The sequence below is a fragment of the Dipodomys spectabilis genome, unplaced genomic scaffold (assembly GCF_019054845.1).
Source record: "Dipodomys spectabilis isolate Male_0828 unplaced genomic scaffold, ASM1905484v1 ptg000002l, whole genome shotgun sequence".
Classification (NCBI taxonomy): Eukaryota; Metazoa; Chordata; class Mammalia; order Rodentia; family Heteromyidae; genus Dipodomys; species Dipodomys spectabilis.
In genome coordinates this window covers 32,667,386-32,692,203 of record NW_024870679.1, presented here as the reverse complement: position 1 = coordinate 32,692,203, position 24,818 = coordinate 32,667,386, and the positions used below count along the sequence as shown (strand labels likewise).

General features: G+C 34.5%; 1 protein-coding gene across 1 annotated transcript in view; it reads right to left on the bottom strand.

The window, feature by feature from the left end:
* Negr1 (neuronal growth regulator 1) overlaps nt 1-24,818 on the bottom strand; it is an 862,817-nt gene that overhangs the window by 189,428 nt on the left and 648,571 nt on the right. The window contains exon 5 of the mRNA XM_042681196.1: nt 9,038-9,158. Within this exon, the coding sequence (XP_042537130.1) occupies nt 9,038-9,158 (121 nt within the window). The remainder of the gene's footprint in view (nt 1-9,037; nt 9,159-24,818) is intronic.

Sequence of the window (24,818 nt, the reverse complement as noted above, 5' to 3'; positions counted from 1 at the left end):
GGTGTAGAAAGTCAAATAAAGAGGAAACTTCAGTTCAGCTAGCTAAAGGGCAGTCTTTTTGGGCCAGAGGTCTCCTGGCTATTTGTTCTGTTAGTTATTCCTTTTAGTGCAGCCTCTTACACAGCAGTCATCAGCCTCTACTGGAGTTCCTCTGTCAGGTTCCTCACAGGCTCTTACCTCCTTTCCTTCTCTATTTCCCCCAAATATACAGACTATCAGTATCACTTGCTGTTTTGTTTGTTCCTGTCTGGCTTCACTAATAGAGAGTAGAACATCTCTTTTCATAATAAAGATGCAGAATGTGTTCAAGAATGGCAGAAAAATACAACTGGGCCAAATAAGAAAGCACTGTCTTGGGTTGGAGATTTAGCTCTGTAGAAGAGCATTTGCCTGGCAAGTACAAGGCCTTGAGTTCAATCCTCAGGTCTGAAAAAAGCAATATCTCAGCACAATTCCAAAATTACAAAGTCAAGTTCTACTCATGCAGTGAAGTTATTGTGTTCTGCCTGACTTGGCCAAATTATTAGTGTAAAATAAAATACTTCTCACTTGAAGTTTTCCTATTTGTGTGATTTTTAATTAATAAGTTTCTTCTTCAGTGTGCAGCCCTGTTATGACAAGGCTTCTCAATGGTTTTGTGAGTTTGTGTATTCCAAGCACAAGTGTCTAACAATGCTGGCCTCTTAATAGTCAGGGACCCAATAAGTAACTGTTGTCCGACGGTGCTATTATATTTTATTATCCTTAGAAACATCATCTATGAAATGGGAAAAGTGGATCCAGTAGCAAAGAATTGATTAATATAAGAATCTTTTAGATGAGAATGCAATAATATATAATATGTATATAATATATAATATCTATGCACATATATATCAAATGCAGTGGACATTGGATTATGGCAGGTGATATTATTGTACAATAATAGGGTCTGTTTCTTAGACAGAACAGATAAATTTCCTCTCAGATGTCTGCCAAATATTAAACATTGAGCACACAGGAAATTATTTTTTAAAGAAAAGATATAGGAGAGTGACTGAAAGATCATGGCATCATGATTTCAAAATGTGCCAAACTCGGTATCAATTACATGCACATTATCAACCTCATCTAGGTTTTCCACAGATCTTCAGGGTAGATAACAAAAAAAAGTAAAAATAGGGTAGAATAAAAACTGCCAGGAGACTCGGGTGAAATAAACATTTATATGGATGTACTGCTATAGCAACCCATTAGTTTATTGTGTTGCTTGATACTTAAGACTTAGAACCAATATAATATCATTTATTCCTAGGAACAGATTGAATAATATCATGCATCACTGTCTTAGCCCCAAGGGGTATCTATCTTTAGTTGTGCATTTGAATAAATTAATGTTATTATAATACATTAGGATATTTTAATGATTCTAGATTTTATTAAGCTATTTAAAATGTATGTCTTGTTTACTTTATCAATTTTAATGAAATTAATACTTTTACATAAGATACTTTGGGGCTGCTTTACTTGTGACAGTTTAATTTGCATGAATAAGGCCATACCTATTTATCCCTCTGTCAAATAAACAAAGGCTACAGTGCAGGTATCAAACTCGCCTTGATTGCAGCGAATTGCTGTATCCCTGACAACCTGGCCTGTGAATGAATTTCTCCCTTCCACTTGATCTGCTTTTCTAATATCAACATGCCCATGATTTTAATGTCACATTTCATTGTACCATAAAGCAACACAAAAATTTTGCACAGATGACATTCACAAAATATCAGCCAGAGAAAAGCAATGTAAACTACCTTCCTTTCTCTACCCATATACTGGGTTCACACAGTTTATAATACCCTACAATCGAAGGGCAGAGGATTGAACTGTATGAAAACTCTCTTTTCAAAAGTGAATTAAAATAACAATAGTTCTACCTATTGAGAGACTATTGCTCATACTTGAAATACAATGTCAAACCTTATGTTAGATATTGGGGACATGGTACCGAGCAAAGAAATTCTTTGTTCTTAAGTAGATTAAGGCTCAGTAAGAGATGGACAAGAAAAACATGTTGAAGACACAATAATCCATTTCGAGAGCTTCTTCCCCAAAAGTAGCAAAGGCTCTAGGAAGGTTTCCAGGTGAAAAGGATATCTACACTGAGATGAAGGATACATAGCTAAATGTAGACAGGGAAGGATATGTGTTTGGAGGAAGATGATGAGCAAATAAAGCAACATATGAAGAATCCCAAAAGAAAGAGGATGCATCACAGTTTTGAAGCTAAGATCTTGCAGGATGATTCTTCCAGGATCTCCTTTCTTGTATTCTAGCTTCTGCAAAGGGCCTCACCCTTCACCTCGTTCCTGGATAGAAAACTTGAACTATCTTCAAAATCTTCATTCAGAATTAATTGTTTTTTTGAAGTATGTAAATGCTGTCTTTTCTTTCTTTTGCTTTAGGACCAAACAGCTAATATTATACTTAAACTCATATTGTAACTTTTTCATGCATTCCTCCCAAATACCTTGAGAAAAATCAAACTGCTTTGTTTTACTACCCTGAAGAAACTCCTCACAAGCTTCTTATGACTATGGAAACTAGTCCACATGGTTCTCTCTTTTAAGATGCCTAAGTATTTCCTTAAAGTCTTTTCTAACCTTTTTTTTTTTTTGTTTGGGTTTTTTTTAACTGTATTTTTTTGTCTTTTCTTTTTTTGGTATTGGGGATCGAACCCAGGACGTTGCACTTGCTAGGCAAGCACTTTGACACTGAGCCCTAACCTTGTTTCTTATTACAGCTGAGTTTATATTCTGGAAACCAAGGAATAAAATAACTCTCTCCAAAATGATCACATGATAGTGAGCATTTTTCTTGAACCTTCACAATGTCTGAAATTACTCTGCATCATTTATCATCCAGCTTGAAGCTACCATTGTCCCGGAGCACTCTTTAATCCTTTGATTTTCCTTGAAGGAGTCCTTCCTTTGCAATTTCACAGGACAGCATTGAGAGTTCCCTCAGGATTTTATAACTTTGTGCTTATTTCATCTTTTTGATTTTTATGACAAATTCTAACTTCTAAAGCCTGGGGATACAAACTGGAGTTGGCCCATTTTCCTCTTTTGGCTGGTTATGTTGTAAATATAGTAACACATGTTTGTATTTCACATATGCATTTTCTCTCCCGTTCCCAGTCATAGAAATAAGCTCAATTGTTTTAGTCCTTCACATTCCTGGCTGTGTGGATAAAGTCATCACAGGGATAATGGTTGTTTTACCAATGAGACATTGATTATTTAAAAGAATGAAATAGTATCAAAAATAAATAAATAATAAAACAAAAATGATGGTTGGCTGATGCCTATAATCCTAGCTACACAGGAAGCTGCACTCTGAGAACTGTAGTTTGAAGCCAGCCCATGCAGGAAAGACCCTGAGACTCTTATCACCAAAATGCCAGAAGTGGAGTTGTGGTTCAAATGGAAAATATTTAGCCTTTAGCAAAAATGCTCAGGGATACCTCCTAGGCACTGAGTTATTTTTATTGCAGGCAATAAAAATAATAGTAGTAGTAATAATAATAATAGGTGAAGAAGAAGGAGGAGGAGGAAGAGGAGGAGGAGAAATACACTGGAAATATAGGTTCTTTCAATGCAGAAATCTGTTTCCTCTTCAAATATTTCAAATTATCTCATAAGTTACAAGTGTTTAATACATATTTGTTATAACTCAATAGAACATATTAGGTTAGGAAAAAAGTTTCAACCAGGGTTTTTCTATGGTGCCCAGTCTCATCTTGAATTAGTAGGCTTAAGTGATCCTCCTGCCTCAAGTCCCAAGTAGCTGGGACAACAGACATCACTCACCACCACACATACATCAAGGAAGATCAATTTTAATTTGATATTTGTAGTTCAATTATTTCAAATATTCTTTTAAAAAACCTAGTAACTTCTTACTCTAGTAAGGATAACCTTATCATGAACAGATGAACAGAGAGAGAAAGAGAGAGAGAGACAGAGAGAGAGCTAAATAACATAGTTATCATAAAAAACCTGAAGCCATTAAAATAAGCATGAAAAATCAGGAGGCATGACATTATAGGCTGCATGCATGAATTTCAAGGAATCTAGATAAAGAAGAGGGAAATTAACTGAATCAGTATGTGATAAAATTCTGAAGTTAGGATGGTAATGCTGGCTTCACAAAGAAATATATGTGCTATTTTTTTGGAAAAACCTAGAAAAGAGCATCCATTACAATTTATATTTTTAGCTTAGTTCCCAGTGAATGTTTATGTATTAAACAATAGTCTGATTTGATTTTGTATCATAATTGACATTTGCTTCAAGGTACTTTGGATGTTCTGAAATTGTCATTTTATTGCATTTTAAGAATATTTCCTCTTATCAACCTTCTCCATTATCAAATAAAAATGTTTGAATTTTTGGCCCTCTGTGTAATTGATCTCCAAACCCTGATTTTCATAATTCTAAAATATCTGTACTTAAATAAATCTATTAGAAATCTTCCTGCCAGGTATGCTGAAAAAATTAAGGTATTAGACAATGATTACCTATATATCAAGTAGTAGTATTTTCATAACAAATATACAATATTAACAGTCTCCTTCTCATGATAATATGAACAGTGAAAGAAATTAATCGAATGGTATATTTATAATATAAAAATTAGTGATGTAAGAGTGTATGATCCATTTTCAAAGATGATAGCTGATGATTTTTACCTTGTGGAATTTAGCTCCTTTGCTATCCTTTCCTCACTGAATAAAGTTGTCCTAGACAGCTAGTATAGACATTACAGTAATGATAAGACATGACTTTGAGACTAAACCACAAAAGATAGAGCAATTGCTTATCTTGCTGCTCTCCTGAACCCCAATTAGGCATGTAGCCCTATGGAGATATTCACAGAAAAACAATTAAGATCATCTGACAATAGCTACCACTGGCATGATCTTGCTAGATATGTGAATGGTGTACCTTGTAAGCATGTCCACTAGCCCAAATAATCCCATACATGGCCAGCAGCAGATGGCAGAATCTTCACTGAAACAGTATGGGAGACCTTAAGCCACAACCACCAGGCCGACCTCTTCCTAGGTTTCTGACCAACAGAAATGGTCTGAGATAACAAAAGCTGCTAATTTTGAATTAATTTGTTAATGAGAAATAGATTACAAAAAAACAGCTACAATACTCGGGGATGAACCTGAACTGAACGACTTGTGGATCTAAAATGTGTCCTGATGGAACTTAAAGCTGAGTGCTCTAGGTCAGTTATCTTAAGAGCCTTAAGGTCTCAATTTTGACATCAGTAAATTCAGGACAGTAAATCTTATTTCACAAGGCTCTTAACAATAATTGAGATAGCAGAATTTATAAAGACCTGGAAAGTATTCATTTCTTCACTAAGTATATGTTTCTTTCCTTTGTTTAAATTGTGCTTAGTGTCAGTTTCTTGCTTAGAGGGTTTCAAGCTGATTATTTGTAGCACACAGAAAATGGACTTTACAGGATGCTGAAGAGCTTCAGAAAGAGAAAGAACAAAGGAAGCTCAGAATCAGCCTGAATTTTTTAATTTTTTTTTAAATTTTCATTTAATTATTTTATTTTTTATTTACTTTAAAATGTTTTATTTATGGTTTAAAAATTACTTTTATTATCTTAGCTATTATATACTATTTATTTTATTTCACAAGCATTTATCTAATTAAAATAGAGCTTTGAAGATCTTAAGAGATGAATAATTGCAAACATATCTTTAAATGTTAGCAAAATTATGGTATTAGTTGTTTCTAATCATTCATTTCAACCTCAAGTGTAAAACGACTCAATGGAAAAAAGAAAAAAAAATGTTTTCAAGAGCTTACACAAACCTCCCTCATTTCTGACAGAATTTTGGTCCTGGAAAGGGTCTCTGAAGCATGTTCAATCTGTGCCTGCTATGAGGTCCACCTGATTCCACTTTTTTTTCTTTTTCCTTGTATAAGGGAATTTAGATGTTATAAGTGAATGTTTGTGTGGGAAGTCCCTTATTTTACAAATCAATAATCAACCTGAAATGCCTTTACTTTGGCTATTTCTTGTTGTATCTAAAATTATTTTTTATGCATCTGTAGGACAATCACTTTCACTAGATATCAGAGTAAGTGGATAAAGCCAGGGACTCTGCTTACAGGTTTATATGACTTCTTGATTTTAAATACCAGCTCTGCTACACCTATACCTATATGTGCAAGATATATTAATGCATGCTTCATGTCGGTTTTTCCAAAGATAAAAGAACATCAATAGAATCTAGCTTACACTGGCACCAGTAATGCCAGCCTCTGAGGAGGCTGAGATATGGAAGATTGTAGTTAGAACCCAGCCTGAACAGAAAGGTCTATGAGACTCTGTCTCCAAAATAATAATCATTAAATAGAATTGTAGGCATGGGTCAAGTGGCAGAATTCCATCCCAGTTGAGCAAACAAGCTAAGAAAGAACAAGGCCCAGAACTCAAACCCAGGTACAACTAAAATAAAATAGTATCTATCTTACAGACTGGTTACAAAAATACAGTGGTTTAATGTTTGTTAGCAAATAGGAAAACTGTCAATCTTTTTTTTTTTGATTCAATGATACAAATATTTAAATAACCTAATTTTTATGGTAGATTAATTTGATGTAATAATCATTTCACAATTGGAGTTCTTATTTCTTCTATGTTCTATATATATTTAGCTTTATTGTAATTTTGAAGGAAATAATTTATTCTAGTTATGTTTGAGAATTTGTATTTCTTATTTGAGAATTTATATATTGCTAATGAACTGTGTACTTCACTATGAACTTATGTTTATTTCTTGTAGGTGCTTCTGATTTTTCATAGCTGTTAACTTTTTGGTAGATGTGTATGCATGTTGAAAAGGACATTTTCTTATTGCAAAGTGGTTATAAACTTTGAAAATCTAATAAAAGTTACCATCCACTGCCCCAGTATGCAAAATAATCACTAAAATTCTGATAATGGCCATCAATTGGTTCTTTGCTATAGTTGTCCTAGGTTGAGAAGGTAGTTTAAGGGGTTTATTACAACCTTTTCTGAGAATGGTTAATGAATTTAGAAAAGAAAACAGATATGGAATGGGAAAAAGGAAATGCAGGACATCATAAAGTATTGGCTTTTAACAAAGGAGCTCTCATTTGGCTTAAGAGGAATAATTCTACTTGCCAGTCTTTAAGAAACTAATGTCACAGATTAAAACTGACTTTAAAAAAAGGTAAAATATTCTGAATAATTGTCCTTCAAATTGTGGCTCATGGAGAATCTATTTAAGGCTCTTGTAAAGAAATCTTAACTGAGGCTTCACTGAAATACTATGTTCCTAGAGCTTATTTATTGGAAATCCAAATAAGATTATATTTAGACACAAAGTTCCATCACTTTCAGACGGTTCAGAAGTATTCTTCTTGGTGGTTCTTTTGTGGGGAGGGGGTCCGGTCGTGGGGCTTGAACTCTGAGCCCTGGGCGCTGTCCCTCAGCTCTTCAGCTCAAGGCTAGCGCTCTACCACAAGGCTAGCCACAGCGCCACTTCTGGCTTTTTTCTTTTGGCTTATGTGGTGCTAAGGAATCGAACCCAGGGCCTCTGGTATGCAAGGCAAGTGCTCTACCACTGAGCCACCTTCCCAGCCCTTGGTGTTTTTTAATATACGTAATCATAAATAAAATTTTACCAACTTGGTTTTGGTAATCCAAGAAAGTCTATATTGGCATCTATACTGTTTTGTAAAATGGAATGAGGGAAACTAGATAACAATTAATCTAGGTGTCAGAAGTTAAGAATAGTGGCTCTTCCACACCACCACAAAGGTGCCAGTTAAGCATCCGTAAAAGTTAACAAAAATATGAGAATTATAAATGGAACCATCGAAATTGTGACAGATTGTATTAAAAGGAACTATCTTCCACAAATCACCTTTAATTCCAATTTTACAGGAAAAGGTCTGCTCGTCTCACATCCATTTTCATCCACAGTGGCAGTATTTAAATTCTTTGTGTCACTTTAATAGTTTTCTATTCAGATATTTTGCAGAGATTAGTTATGAGTCATGATCCGAGAATGTGAGATTCATACACATATATTGAGTGGTATGGGATCATCAATATTACCTTTTGGAACTTAAAATTGGTAGTCTCATATGGTTCAACCTAACGTATTCTTGACCATGTTCTTCCCTATTTTGAAGCAAAATTTACAAAATATTTCATAGTATCTCCCCACTCTGCATTACATCTTCCAGTTAACTGACAGAGATCCAGTGCTTCTCTGGTGGCTGTATAAGTGCAGAATGAAGAGGCTTAAATGAGCCAAGTGGCTGAAGGTATGAGAGAAAATGATCTGTCTATGTCTTCCCTTGTTCAATAGCTCTTGCCAAGACCTTTGTGGCCTCTCAAGGACACAATAGCACAGAGATGATGTGAGAGTAGCCCTAAAATCCTCTTGGTTAGTCCTTTAGCTTATGTATTTTAACTCCTTTACAGGCTCTCTAGTGACAGAGTAGCTCAAACACAGTGTCCTATAAAACAAGAAAAAGTATCTTGTAGGCGAGCAAGGCAGGTGATGAGGGTTGAGGCTCATTAAGGAAGCCAGACAGAGACAGCAGTACCTCCTGCTTTTGAAGTGCTCTCCTGGAAGCTGTGTGCCAGTCCTTTAGAGGTGGGTTTACCTCCCAAGTAAACGTGATTGCTAGGGAGAGACTCGGTGTGCCAGTTCAGAAGACAGAGAGAAAGAAATGAAAGGGATCGGCAATGGAGGACTTGCAGGCATTTCTGAGATTATAGAAACCAATGTGGACATTTCTTGGGGATGCTATTAGCTATTCAGCTGCCCACTTGGGCCCCTTTTGAAGGCCTGCTTGTAAGGAGGCTACTGAGAATCATTCAAGGCAGGTTTTTTTTCCTTCCAAAATGGCTTAAAGTAAGTATCTGAAACACAAACACATTAGCTTGAAGTGCTTGAAACACAGTAACGATCACAAAGTCCTTACTTCTTCTCTCCTTTGTACCATTCGAAGGCCGGAGGCGGCACACCTGCACCTTCACATCTTATCAATCCACTACGTCCCGGGGTCACCGTGCCAGATTTAATTTCCTGAATTGTAGGAGCAACTGAAAAAGAAACAAAACAGAAAACCTGGTGGGTAAAGAAAAATAATCTTCAGCAGAAATATAACACACATATATATAACTTTTTTATTCTTTCTATATTCAAAACAATTTATGTCTGATAGACCAATGCATCACATTTTCAGTAGTTTATGCTTCCAACGCAAGGCTAGTCATTTTCAGCTTTATTTTTCAAGTTGGACAATAGATGAATGTTCTCAGGGAGTACAGAGTAAATGCAATACATTTTGGCCTTGCTTCATATTGGAAAAGAATAGCCTGGTGAAAGGAACACTTCATCTGTACTCCAGTCAAACTATACTCCAATAATAGCTCTCATTTATTGAGTGATCACTGGGAACTAGTCACCAAGCTAGGTGTTTTATGGTCTTGGTTTCCTCACAGTAATGCTGGAACATAACAGTGATGTGAAAATTGAAGGTCACAATTAAAATAATTCTTAAAGTCACACAATCTTAAAGAAATACACATATACATGAACATATATACACACAAATATGTATGTGTGTAAGTGTGTGTATATATGTATGTGTGTCTATGTAGAAGGATTTGTATTTGAAGTCAACTGTGTTGACACAGCCTGGGTCCTTTTCACAATTCTGTTTCCCACTGCCTTTTCCTGATATTATCAGTGTAGTGTAGTTTCTAATGTGGGTTGGTCTACCTGAAGTCTGTTCTCCATTTTCACAGATTGAGTGCCCATCCTAAGTGCCCATCTCTCTATTCTTCACCATGAGTCTAACCAGCAATAGCTTTGCCTTCTCTTAGCAGTTTATCTAAGTCACTCAAGCCATACAATTTCTCCCTTGTATTGGGGTTATTTATGGTTGTGACAAACTTCCTACTGAGCTCTTTGATGGCAAGGTAAAATTACTAATAGTATTTTCAGATTCACAGATCAGATCACAGTGCCTAACATAGAGTGCTAGAGTTTTGAAGCTTTTTTTTTTTTTTTGGTAGTGACATACCCATTCTCTTATTCAGCAAATAATAGAGCCTTTGATATGTGCCAGGTATTTATTTCTCAAGACATTACAAGGTCAAATTCTGGATACAATTAGGCATATGTTCCAGATGAGTCGAGACATGAGGAACCAGCCTCTAAATAATGAATACGGAGAATGCCTAGTTAAAATTAAAGAGGCAATAAATGGGATTGGGAATGTGGCTCTGAGATAGAGCATTTGCCTTACTTGATTTAGGCCCTCAGGTATTCTTTCTCTCTGTGTGTGTCTCCTGCCTGCTCTTTCATTCCAGTACTTGAACTTGAACTCAGGGCCTTGCGCTTGCAAAGTAAGAACCCTATTACTCAAGCTACACTCCAGTTGTTTTGTTTAGTTTGTTTTTGCATAGGTTCTCCCATCAACATATCCTCAGGATGGTATGATCCTTCTGTTTTTGCCTTCTTAATAACTAGGATTACAGGTATGTACTATTACACCTGTCTATCACACTACTAATCAGATTTTTTAATAAAAAATAAGTAGCATCTAAAAAGGAACAGGTAAAGGAGGCTTTAGTAGATGTAAGTAACTGGGAAGTTAGTCACAATATCTTTTTTCTGAGATGGGAAAATAGGAAAAAATAACAATTTTGGAGAGAATGTTCAGAATTGGATGCATAACACTTTCCTATATATTTCCTTTTCTATCAAGATTTTTACATCCTATATATTTTATTTATTGATATAGAATTGATATACAGAGGAATTACAGTTACACAAATCAGGTAATAAGTAATGATTACAATTCTTTTTGAACCATGTCTCCGCTGCCCTCACTTTCGTCCAGTTTTCCCTCCTGTCCATAGTGTCTAGTGAGTATCATTGTTGTATTTGTTCTCCCTTGTTCCACATTTTCTGTGTCTCCCCTTACCTCCCAAATACAAACAAGGAAGAAAAAAGGAAAAGAAAACAAAAATCAGCAACAATGTCAATTAAAAACTCTCTCGTTTCCTTTTCTTAGAGCTCATTTCATAACACATTATTTTATATGATCATATGTGCATTGGTGTTGAGCCCTTGTCAACCATTCCTTACATAGCCTCCTTTGGCTTCAATGTGTGAATGTCTAGAGTCCCTCCTCCCCATATCTATAGATATACCTATATCTATATCTATCTATATTACACATATATATACACATATAGTATATATTTTAAAGAACACCATGAGAGTTCAATACAACTGGAAACTTAAAGATACAGATAGGATGTAATTCAGAAATAAGCGTTGAGTTAAAGTCTGCTCTAGGTGTAGTTGAGATTTGTGTGGAAAGCAATAAAAAAGTACAAGGTTTAATATTTTTCAATATGTAGAAAATACAAAAACTATAAACACTTCCAGAGCAGAACATTGTTTTTCTTTTTACATAAAGACCCTAGTAAATTCATCACTTTGAAGTTATAGTAACTGATTTTTTTTATTGTGAAAATACTGTACAGAGGGGTTACAATTACATGAGCAAGGTAATGAGCACATTTCTTATCAAGCATTGTTGCTTCCTCCTTTGTTTCCCCCTCCCATTCCTTCCCATCTCCCCCCTCTCATCCCCCACCCCCCGTGCCAAAGTTGTAAAGTTTATTTTCGACATAACATCTTGTACATCTCATTGGTGAAGTTACAGTAACTGAATTTTTATGTGGTATTCTTTTCTAATTTATGGGTCTAAAAAGCAGCATAGTCATATTTTTTATCAAAGTACTTGCTAATAATGTGGTAAAAAGAATGTTTACAAAAAAGAATGTTTACTAAAATGTTTGAATGAGAAAAAAATTAAATAGTATACATATATACTTCTTTATATTCAAACACACACATACACAATATAAGGGCTCATTTAATGATCTTTAGCTTTCAGTTAAGCAAAATTTCATGCTCATCGCCTCATAGAAACATCTAAACCATACAAAACAGACCCATAAATAAAATCTCACTCATTTCTGTTGTTATAACACTATTTAGCTTACAAGAGGCACAAATAAGATTGTAGCTTCACTATTGTTATTACAGGCTTCCATCTCCCTTTCCTGTCACACTAACAAGTTGTAATCTTTTATGATATGCAACAATTATTGAAGATGAAATAACCATATGCAACAGAAGATCCATCACAAGCTTCTATTGATAACCTGGTTAGTTTAATTACTCTCTTGTTTGTCAAGGGGGCCATGACTCATTACAAACAAAAGCATGAAATCCAGAACATTGCCTGAAAACCCAGGCATAATAAGCTGAAATAAAACTCTAATTCATCATGAAAAGGCTTTTGTACCATATGGTACAAATGTGGCTTGGCATCAGATATTTCACCATAAAGTTAAAGAGACATGATCCTGTTACCCAGGAGTGAATAAGGTAGGACAAGCCACACGAAGACACTCCGAATGCCATATGGAAGTATAGATAAAGTCCAAATTAATGCTAACATTCATGAAATTGTCTATGAGCATTTTGCATGGTAGGGAGTTAAAGGGCTATGAGCTGTGGGGTAATCAATAGGGAGAAGAGACTCTCATGCAGATTTCATTTTGTGGCTATATTCATAATTGGACCTAATGTCTCTATTGATTTTACTTAAGGATATGAAATTGATGTTGTGCATCCATATTACTGTGCATCTTTTGAAAATAACTGAGAAGGAGAGGATTTATTCCTTTATTTTTCACTCCTTCACTAATTTAGAAAATGTTTCTTAGTGACCCATTATTAAAAGTCATAATATTTCTGGCCTCATATATCAGATGAAAGCAATCTGAGAAATGTATAGAGCAGGATAAAGGAAAAAAAGGATCACCAGGTAAATTATTTTAAATGGTGAAGCCACAGAGCTCCTTAATCACAAGGTACTATTTGAGTGGAGAATTAAATGATGTGAGGAAAGAAGTCATAGAGTGAATTGTAGGAATTATTCCAACATTAGGGAATTGGAAATGTATAGACCATAATTGGTAGCTTGTCGGAAGTGGAAACAGGTTGAAATGTAACAGGTTTTTTTAAGATGATAACAAAATTGGTACCATAGCTCAAGCAAGATATGAGAATAGAAAAACTCTAATGGAATGATACTATTTACAGCTGGGGATTTAGTGGCCCATGGTCAAGGCTTTGAATATTATTCTAAAGATAAAGAATCTGAGAGATTTGGGATAAAAGAATGATATTTGACCTAAATTCCATAGAGATTCTTTGGCTTCTCTGGGGAACATGCTCCATAAACACGCAAGAGAAGAAAGAAGCAGGACAATGAGAAGGCTGATGAAATAATCCTTAGGATGATGACAAAGACACCAGGCATTCCAGAGCAAATGCAGAAACTGAGAAAATGAATTGGTTAGATAGACCTGTGGTCACAGTAGACCAAAGTCAATGTGGACTGGATGCTTACTGAAGTCAATATCAACAATCTTTTACTGAAATTCCAAGTGTATACTATTCTGCATGCTATCATTTTGTATAAAAATAAAGATTCTATCATCTAACACAGAAATATCTGATTTTTATACTCAGAGATTTTCAAAGAGTATGTTGTCAATATACATATTATGACTCTTTCTGGACCTTGGGGCTTGAACTCTGAACTTGGGCACTATCCCTGTGTTCTTCAGCTCAAGGTAAATGCTCTACCACTTGAGCCACAGAGCCACTTCTGATTCTCATGGACTTTCCTGCCTGGGCTGGTTTTGAACTGCCATCCTCAGATCTCAGCCTCCTGAGTAGCTAGGATTACAGGCATGAGCCACTGGTGCCCAGCTTGGACCTTTTTTCTTTTATAACAAAGACTTAATTTTATTTACCATGCTAGTTGAACTCAGCTGCTCCAGTTATTCCGAGATACAATTATTCTGTCAAAGATGGGGAAAATTTATCTTTCAGTATTTCAATTTGAACTATTGTAATTAAAATGTGTAGTTATACTATAGAATAAAAGGCCATGAACAAATTTGGGAAATAAAGATATGTATATATTATCCTAATACTCAAGCAAATATATATATATAATCTAACAACCAATTTTCTTGTTTTCTAATTTTGTAGATATTTTCTTTGTAGATTATGGCAATTAGAAAACTAAAAAGCGATGATAGAATTCTAGAAAATTTTGTTTGAGCTTCTTGAAGATTTGATTTTTCTTTCACGTGGTCTGTTGGAGCAACTGGAGAACTGAATCTTTAATATCCATCCCTCATATTTGGTTATGTGTTTCGTTCTTCGAATACACGTAATGGTTATTGGGTCTCAAAGTCTCCAAGTTCTTATCAGCTGTACTGAACTAACAAATTTCATGGGAGATGGAAGTTTCAACCATTTTCAACATAAAGATATGATCATGTATTTGCCTATAATAAATGTCTTTGACCATAATTAAGATTATTTTTTAAACTTCCAACTAGAATTCTAATTGAAAATGAAAAGTATGCTTGGTCAGAGTCTCCAAAATTGTTATTATACCCAACATGTTCCATGTTTCAAGAAATCATATTGGATTTTTTCTTGGAAAAGGGATTAAATGACAAAGTGCAAGTGATTCCAAACTACATTCCAACTATTGCTCTATGAATTTTGGCCCTGCATTAGTAATGAAATCTGTATTCACTGAAGGAAAGAGTGTATGTGAATGCAGTGTTATGTGTTTATGAGTAGGAGCTATTTATTTCTTTATGTAGAACTAAATTTTTTAAATAAGTTTTCATTGTGAGAATACTGTACAAAGGAGGGGTTACAGTTACATGAGCAAGGTAATGAGAACATTTCTTTTTTTCTCTTTTTTCTCTTTTTTTATTGTGAATATACCATACAGAGGGTTACAATTACATGGGCAAGATAATGAATACATTTCTTATCAAGCATTGTTGCCTCCTCCTCTGTTTTTCCCCTACCATCCCTTCCCTCCCATCTCCACAACTACACTCCCCTGCCCAACCCCCTTGCCACCCCTGCCTAAATTGTAAAGTTCATTTTTCCACATAGTGTCCTATACATCTCATTGTTGCAATGGGTCAACCTGTATCCCTATTTAAACAAGTTGTTTTTCTCTTCCTCTCCCCAAATTATATCAACATCAAATACAGTGAAAACAGTGGTTATACCGTGGGGAAGGGACATACAAAGCAACAAAAAAAAAACACATGGTACTTTATAAATACGTTAGAAACAATAGCAAGAAAGGAAAACAACTCATGTGTCCCTATCTTGGGGTTCATTTCGCTTAGCATCATCTTATCTGACCTTTTCTGCTTGTCTCAGACATATACTATTTATTGTAAATAAGGGAAACCATGGGATCTAAGAGCTCCCCTTTAACCCAGCAATCCCACTTTTGGGCATTTACCTAAATGATCACAAACAAGGTCATAATAAAGCTACCAGCACAACTATGTTTATTGCAGCATTATTTACCATAGCTAAGATATGGAACCAACCCAGAGTCCCTCAGTAGATGAATGGATCAAGAAAATGTGGTATATATTTACACAATGGAATTCTATGCCTCCATCAGAAAGAATGACATTGCCCCATTTGTTAGGAAATGGAAAGACTTGGAAAACATTATATGAAGTGATGTAAGCCAGGCCCAAAGAAACATAGGTCCCATGGTTTCCCTTATTTGCAATAACTAGTATATGTCTGAGACAAGCAGAAAAGGTCAGATAAGATGATGTTAAGCGAAATGAGCCTCAACGTAAGGACACAAGTGGTTTTTCTTTCTTGCTATTGCTTCTAACGTATTTATAAGAAATAAAATTTTGTTCTCAGAAATATAACCTTTCACTAACACCAAAGTAGCAAGTAAAATGAGCCTCCAAAGTTTACCATTACAATGACTGATATGTGTGCACTGCTGAAATTTAAACACAGTGCCCTTGTGCCAAATTGTGTATGACTGTTAGCTGAAGCAATTGCATGGTGAACAAAATCAATTTTAGCAAAATATTATTACACATGTAGGTGAGAGCAAAGAACAGATGTTGAGAAAAGCCAACAAAAAGGTCAACAAGTGGTGTTTAACACCTGTGTGATTAGATACTCAAAAAGAAGAGTCTTTTCTTATCATTTACTCAGTGGGATTATTTTCTTGCATTGTTTAGCCAGTTATTTCAGGAGGAAGATAATGAAAGGTTCTTCATCCAGATCTCCAGGTTCTGCAGGTGCAAGCAACAGAACCTCTGTAGTTGGCATTCGAAAAACCTAATCAAGATTTATTTTCCTTAGTTACATGACAATAGGCACAAAGACCTTCCTCTCTTGCCATCCTCAATGTTAGCTTTGTTAGTTATCTATAGAGTATCATTATCATAAAAAGAAAAGTGAGTCAAAAATTGCTGTAATCACCTTATTAAGTGGGGCTAGTTGGAATGAGAACTTTAGCAACCTGAAGGAAAATAAGTTTGACCACTGTCCAATGATGGATATGCTACCTTATACAACGACAGTGCCAAATTAGGCATAAGATATTTAGACTTTATGAAAAAAGAAATAATAAAGATCTCAGTACTTTTTCAATGATGCTGTAGTAACACATTGGCTTGGTCTATATTCTAGAGTTTATAGGTTACACCAAATTAATGTTGGTCAAAAAGACAATTTAAAAAATGTCATGGTTTCTATTATCCATCAGACAATATAGCATATAGGATGTGCTCCATATATTTTGTTTCTTTTCCAGAGTTCCTTGGGTAGCATAGGCAATGCTCTATGACAGAGATGCATCCTTAGCCATTTCTTACATTGCTGATACTTACAAAGATTATGAGCATTGGTTAAAAATATCTTCTTCCAGTAGAAGTAAAAAGTTAATATGCAAATTAATGACAATCAGAGATTATACTAGGTTTCACAGAAAGAACTCAAAAAGATGTTGTCTTCTTTTCTTGAACCAAACTCTTTCCTTGGCTTATGGTCTAATTTTTAGAGAACTATAAAGTTTATTTTATTACTAAGAGAAATCAATTAAAGGGATGGTAGGAGGAAAACAAAGGAGGAGGCATCAATGCTCAATAGGAAATGTACTCATTACCTTGCTCGTGTAACTGTAAACTCTCTGTACAGCAGTTTTACCATAAAAATGCACAAAACGTACTTAATTCTATAATCTTATAAAAACAAAACTACCAATATTTGGTTGAATCATAATTGTCTACCAAAATTTGGTTGAATTATACATTGTCTGAGGACCTTCCTAGAATTCAACTCCAGCATTCACAGAGTATGAAAGCGATTCAGTTTATAATGTATCTCCATCCTTCCCCAAATCTTATCATTTACAGAGTGATGGAATTGTCTACCAAAAAATCTCTATTTTGCAGTCAAGTGGCTCTACCACTCACTAAGTTAATTAAGTCTTAGATTTTCTCATCTGTAAAATAAGTAGTACCTGCTTTACAAGATTACTCTATAGACAACATAAAACAATTTATGAGAAAATTCTTACTTTAGTGTTTTGTGCTTAATTAGCAGTCAATAAAAATATAACCCCTGTTTTCACTGTATTTGATGTTGGTATAATTTGTGGCGATGAAGGGAACAAACAAATCGTTTAAATAAGGATACAGGTGGACCCATTGCAACAATGAGATGTACAAGACATTATGTCGAAAAACGAACTTTACAACTTTGGTGGATAGGAAGGGATGGGAAGGGGGAACAAAAGAGGAGACAACAATGCTTGAAAAGAAATGTACTCATTACCTTGCTCGTGTAATTGTAGCCCCTCTGTATGGTATTTTTACAATAAAAATTATGTAAAGTAGAAATTATTTAAAGGAATAAGGTAATACAGCCTTATTCTATTTACCGTACACACACTAAGCACTGGCAATTCATGCCCATGATCCTAACTATTCAGGAGGCTGAAATTTGGAGATTTATGGTTCAAAGCCAGCCTGCACATCAAAGTTCATTAGACTCTAGCTCCAAAATAATAAAAGCTGGAGCTAGAGTCTAAGTCTGAGCAAGCAAGCCTAGCATAGTATGATGAATGTCTACCTTAGTTCAAACCCCAGTCCTGAAAACAAATAAATAAAAAAGAAAGAAAGAAAAAATATCATGGAATGTTGTTCAAATCACTATACAAGGAAACTGAATTTTCAAAGAATCCTTTGCCTTTTCTCTGAAAACAAGCAATTAATTTAATTAGACTAGGTCATGAGGGAAGGGATGGTAGAGGAAATACAGAAGAAGAGGTAACTATGCTCTATAGGAAATGTACTCATTACTTACTCATTTAATTGTAACCCTTCTGTACACTATTCTTACAATAAAAATAACATAAAAAAGAAGTTGGGTAGTATATAGCCTTTTACTGTCCCAGAATTATGTCAGTAAACTGTTTTTATATTGTAGTTAATCAAGAAACTATTTTCTGAAAGGAAATGGTAGATTTTGTCTTATTTCTCCTAGCCAAGAGGCCAAGGAACAAGAATGTCAGGGAACATGGTGTCATGGTGAGAAAGAAACGAAATATATGTAGCCCAAACTATCCCTTTAAGAAGACATGAACTAAAATGATGGATTATTTGTTTGAACACACAAAAATCAATGTATTGATCCAGATAAACCTATGATTAGGCCAATTCCTCTTTCAGAGGAAGATAATGAAAAATGGAATTTCACATGTAAAATTGATCTTAATGGCTTTATTAAAGATTTAAAATCAATATGATCTGTGATCTCTGAACCTTAGTACTGATAGAACTATAGATAAAAGCAAACTATTTAGTAAGAAATTTCATAAAGCTAAAATATTTGACTATATATGAAATCTTGTTTTAAGAGCATTAGTGAAAGCTCTTGTACTATCCTCTTAAGCACTCAAAGAAAAACGTGTTCCTTGTTTGAAATTAAAATGTAGCACATTTTCCCCATATACTAGAATTTAATGATATCGGAATATTTAACTCTTTCAAGGGGTTAAATAAACTAAGCTATCATAGTGATTTATAAGCAGAATATTTAAGATTATTTATTGAGATATATCTGTAAAATATGAGAATATCATTATAATTATGCATACCACAATAGTATGGTGTGCATAACATAAAATTTTGACTTTGCATGTGTAACTGATACGATCCGTTAAATAACAGATGGATGAATAGGTAGACCAATCATCTAATTATGCATACCACAATAGTATGGTGTGCATAACATAAAATTTTGACTTTGCATGTGTAACTGATACGATCCGTTAAATAACAGATGGATGAATAGGTAGACCAATCATCTATAATTCATGAACAAGTAGACAAAATCCAGTAAGAACCGAAAGGGTTACATGATGAGTAACAGAGTTGTTTGTTGGTGCTTAGGCACAATCCATTCACATTATGCATTTGACAAGGGTCAACACTGGTGAAATTACAGCTTGACGTATCTGTCCCCTTGTAACCAGCAATACCCACTCCAGTGATGCATCCACTGCAAAATATGTTGTGATTTATTGGGCCACCAGTTGTATCAATAAGAATGAAATGGTTCACTGTTTTCCTAGCTCTTCTCAAAACATTTTTCTTCAGACGTATTCATGATTTGATCTCTTCTCTGTTGTCAGTCAGGTTGAAATTATAGCTGTATGTGATTGATTTGGATACATTTGACATGTCTGTAAAAATGGTGAAGTTGTGATCCTCCAAAACATCCTGATACTCACCACAGATAGTCTTATGCTGAATTCATTCTTCAGTACAAGTTTATGGATTTTGAAATATTTCAATGTAGTCTTTTCACACTGCAGTTATTATAAATCTACTGATATGAAGTTATTTTAGTAGCTCTCAAAAATAAATCTTAGAATAGTATATAGATTATGATTGAGCATTATCTGTTAAGTATGAGACTATCATTGATATTTCTTTCATAAGAAAACATTTTTAGTTGAATGAATTAGTCAAGAGACATTTAACGAGTTTTTGTTATTTATTTCTCTTAAGTCTTTTCCTTTTCCTGCTGCTTTCTTCTCCTCTTTTTTGGTTGTTGTTGCCAGTACTGGGGTTTGAACCAAAGCTAGACAAGCACTACATTACTTAAGCCTTTTTTGTTTCAAATTACTTTCCAGATAAGGTATCAGAGTATCAAAGTTTTAGACAGGACTGGCCTAGAGCCATGATTTTTTCATTCATATTTCTCAGGAAGGAGGGATTTTAGGTGTAAGCTATGACACTTGGACCACATCATGGTATATATTTAAATGCTGATATTGATCTTTCCAAATTATATATGTATATATATATATGTATGTTCATATAGACACATGTGTCTATATATATATATATATATATATATATATATATATATACAAATATATACACATGTTTATCATGTAACCTCATTTAAGGTTCTTTCAATGGTAGCAATAGTGTTATCATTAGGATTTTTGCAGTAATTATAATTACTCGGTTAAAAAAAAGAGAGAGAAGGCATTCATGGAATCTTTAGGCCAGTTTCTCACAATATCAGTTTTCCCTCTGATTTCAAGGCCCCCTTCTTCCAAAGATCAGATTGTAAATCTGAAGGTAACAGAAAACCTTGGACTGTATGAATTCTTTGCTCAGAGAATAAGAACCTCTTTTTGTTGACTGAACAGTTTATTATTTTTTTCTGTTATTGTGGCCTTCAGTAATCTTAAAATAGAACATTAAAAAGATGATTAAAATTCATTATTAAAATTGTTTAATTCTGAAAAATGAATAATTCATATTGCTAGTATATTTTAAACAATCTCTTTCCAAACACAGTGTCTTGGGGGAAAAGAAATCTCTGAGTACCTGCAAAGGGAAACAGTGGTAACCCATTTGTCTTTCCACCTCATCCTCAAATGCATGAGGAAGGATGGTAGAAGTTAATCAAGACTGTAGAAAATCTAAGGGGAAAAAATTAAAAAATAAAAACAAAAAATTTCTAAAACTACAAACACAGATACCTTATTAAGAATCTAAGCATTAAACTAAGAACACTTGTAGTTTCTACTTATTCTCATGCTGGAATCAGTGTGCTTCGATCTATGCTCCCAAATATGTCAAATTATAGTATGTTTAATGGTTATAGGAGCAAAGCAAGAAAGATCACATGTGTGCTCTATCCATACAGATTGTATGAACTGGTAAACTAGGGGGGAAAGGATAGTAGGAAGAATTAACAGTTGTAGAATTTAAGATAAATTTTGTTCTCATTTTTACAAACAACATTACTGTAGACACTGTTATTCATGAAGAAACAAAGCTAAATCAGAGCAAACACAGTAAGTAGTAACTAGGAGTAAAAGAAAGAAAAGACAAAGTATAAGATACATTCCAAAGAAACATAGATCCCATGGTTTCCCTTATTTGCAATAACTAGTATATGTCTGAGACAAGCAGAAACAGTCAGATAAGTTGATGTTAAGTGAAATGAACCCCAAGTTAAGGACTCAAATGTTTTTTTTCCTTTTTTGTTATTTTGTCTAACATATTTATAAGACATTTCTTTGTTGCTTTGTATGTCCCTCCCCCACGGTATAACTCTTGTTTTCACTGTATTTGATGTTATAATTTGTGGAGGGGAAGGGAAAAAACAAATTGTTTAACTAGGGATATAGGTGGACCCATTGCACCAATGAGATGTACAAGATGTTATATCGAAAATGAACTATACATCTTCGGAGGGGAGGGTAAGGTGTGGTGGTGGGGGAGATGGGAAGGGAGGGATGGTAAGGGGAAACAAAGGAGGAGGCTACAATGCTTGATAAAAAATGCACTCATTACCTTGACCATGTAATTGTAACCCCTCTGTACAGTACTTTCACAATAAAATACTTATTTTAAAAAAAGATACATTTTGCTTACAAACAATTTATCTCAAAAAAACAAGAAGATATATAGGGAGAGGTGCCAAGAAAACTATACTTTTCACCAGCAATAGTAAAAGGTTATTTTGTAGTAGGAATATTTGACATGGGAAAAATGACATCCTTTATATAATGATGAAATACAAACAGAATTGTTAGAAGAAAATTCTGAGAGCCAAAGATTGCATGTTTTCCTTTATAAGTGGAAGCTACATTTTTTTTTGGTCGGTCATGGGTCTTGAACTCTGGGCTTGGGGGTTGTCCCTGCGTTCTTCAGCTCAAGGCCAGCGCTCTACCACTTGAGCCACAGCACCACTTCCGGTTTCCTAGTAGTTTATTGGAGATAGACTAACTGAAATATAGTAGATTCAAGGGAGAACTCACATAGAAAGGCAAAGTCAAAGTTCAGAAAATTAAACACTAAGAAGCAGGTATTGGAATAGGGTGGAGTGGGGTCAAGGGAAAAGGGATAAAAAAATAACGAGGACAAGAGAATGAAATTAAGATCCGCTGTATTCTGAGTCTGTCAACAAAGGACAAATATGACTGATTTAAAAATAAATCCTATGTCAGCCAGCGAGGAAAATAAATGGAGAAAATTTTGGATTTTATTCTCTTCTAGTTACCAATATGTATCTGTAATATGTGGCCGACACCTTCTATGATCCCAGCCTCATTTAGTTTTCTCTCAGTCAAAATAATTAGATCCTCCCCATACACCACAAATGTATAGATTGGTTGGGCACTTGTTGAAAACCTACTATTAACAGTTCACCAATGTCTTTACAAAGCAGTTCCAAGTTTTTAGCGACTGCCATCATGTTCGTTCTGCCTTTAAAATGAATCTTATCAATAATCTATGGTTATCATGCAAACAACACTACCTCTTTCATTTAAAATTTTATTTTTAATTTATGCAATGATTATGGCTGTGAATGGGGCAGTGGAAATAATCATTGTATATATATAAATGTGTAGTGTGTGTACTGATCTGAGCAAGGAGTTATCATTCCTGTCTCCTAAAATGTGTCATTTGAGGGTGGCGGGGGGAGCTTGGAATATTTAGTAGTTTCTTAAGTGGGTCTTATAGTTTGCCCTCACTCCTTCTACAGGGTATTTCAATTCAACAGCCACATATTTATATTAAACAAGCTAAATTATCCATCCTTGCTAAACACTACTGAGCTTCCACATTCACTGAGAATTCAAGTCAAATTTTCCGAGCTTCCCCCCATCTCTGACCATATCTAAGCCCATCCTCTGTTTTGCCAAATCTCTGCTTTCCATGTTGGAGTACATATTTGAGGTGCGCATACCAAGAGTGCTCCTTTCTCAGGGTCTTTATGATGGACACTTCTTTAGTCTCTAATGTTCATCTTTCAAATCTGCATGTCTTTTTGTATCCTCATCTCCTTCTGCACATTGCTCAAATGCTGACATATTAAAGAGAACTTCTTGGAGTTTCTATATAAAATAATACTGAATTCCTTGCCCTTTACATCTTCCTTCTTAATATTATTGTCCTTCATATTAAGAATAATTGTCTAAAATGGTTTATATTTACTTCTTTGCTTTCTAATTGTCTTCCTCTCTCACTGAAATCTTCAATGTGCAAAGGTTGACTATGTGCTTTTTTCAATACCAAGTCTTTATACCAGTGCCTGAAACATGGTAGGCCTTGGAATTTAAAAAAATGCGCGGAATGGTAAAGAATAAAATATGCAATCCCGCATGCCCTAGATGTGTTGTTCATTTTGATGTTGGCCGAAGAAGATGTCATAGTCTCATTCTGATTCATTGATTTTAATACTTTTGCATTATTTGTATATTAAATATCTATAATGTGAAAACAGAAATAAAATCTATATTCGGTATACCTGCAAAATGAATTCTGAAATATCTGCAACTGTATCACCTTCTTAGTTTAAGTTGTGTCATACCTTTTCATTTCTTTGTACTTACATAAGTGTATATACAATTAAATACATGCATTGGATTCAGCAATTATATGATAGGATTTAAACCATCTGAAATGATATAGTTAAGAGCTTTCTATCATATTAGATTGTCCAAAAGTATAGGGCTAGATGTTAAAACATTATATTATATACCTGGGCAGCAGAATTCTGGAAAGAACTCAATATCTATGGCTCTCATCTATATTGAGTATTTTGACTCAGTCTTATTTTGACTTAAAAAGCATTCAGAGTTAAGAATTGATTAATACTAGATTTTTTTGCCAGCTAGAATGCTATGGAAGAAACAACTGTAATACTTTTGTGGTCTATTAAAATTAACATCTGTCTCTCACTCTCCTTGTCATATCTGTAATTTCCATTAGTTATGCAGTAGTATAATCAAGTCTTTCATAGTGCAGTTTAGGAATGTTATTCCTCTGACATTTGAGGGAAAAGAAAGCCAATATTTGTTAAGGAATCAACCAGACTACCAGTTGTAGGCAGACATTTCCAAAGACATTCCATCTCAGTCTTTTCCATATTAAAGCCAAAGAAAGTTATAAGTGTCTGCTTTAAAAGAAAGTCTGCTTTATACTCTGTTAAGAAAATGAAATATCTAAAATGAATTGCAGATGCCAAAGTAATTCAATATGAAAAATATATATGAATGAAGACATATTCAGAGAGCAATATTACAGTCATGGAAACCAAACTGACAGAAAGTGCAATGTAAACCAAGGCGTCTGTATGAAGCTAACATGTCAGGGAAGTGTTTTAGAGCTCAGGGCAATAGCCCATAAAACCCACCAGGACAACCATCCCTACTTCTTCAGTGACCCTAAATTAAATGCATTTGGAAATTGGTA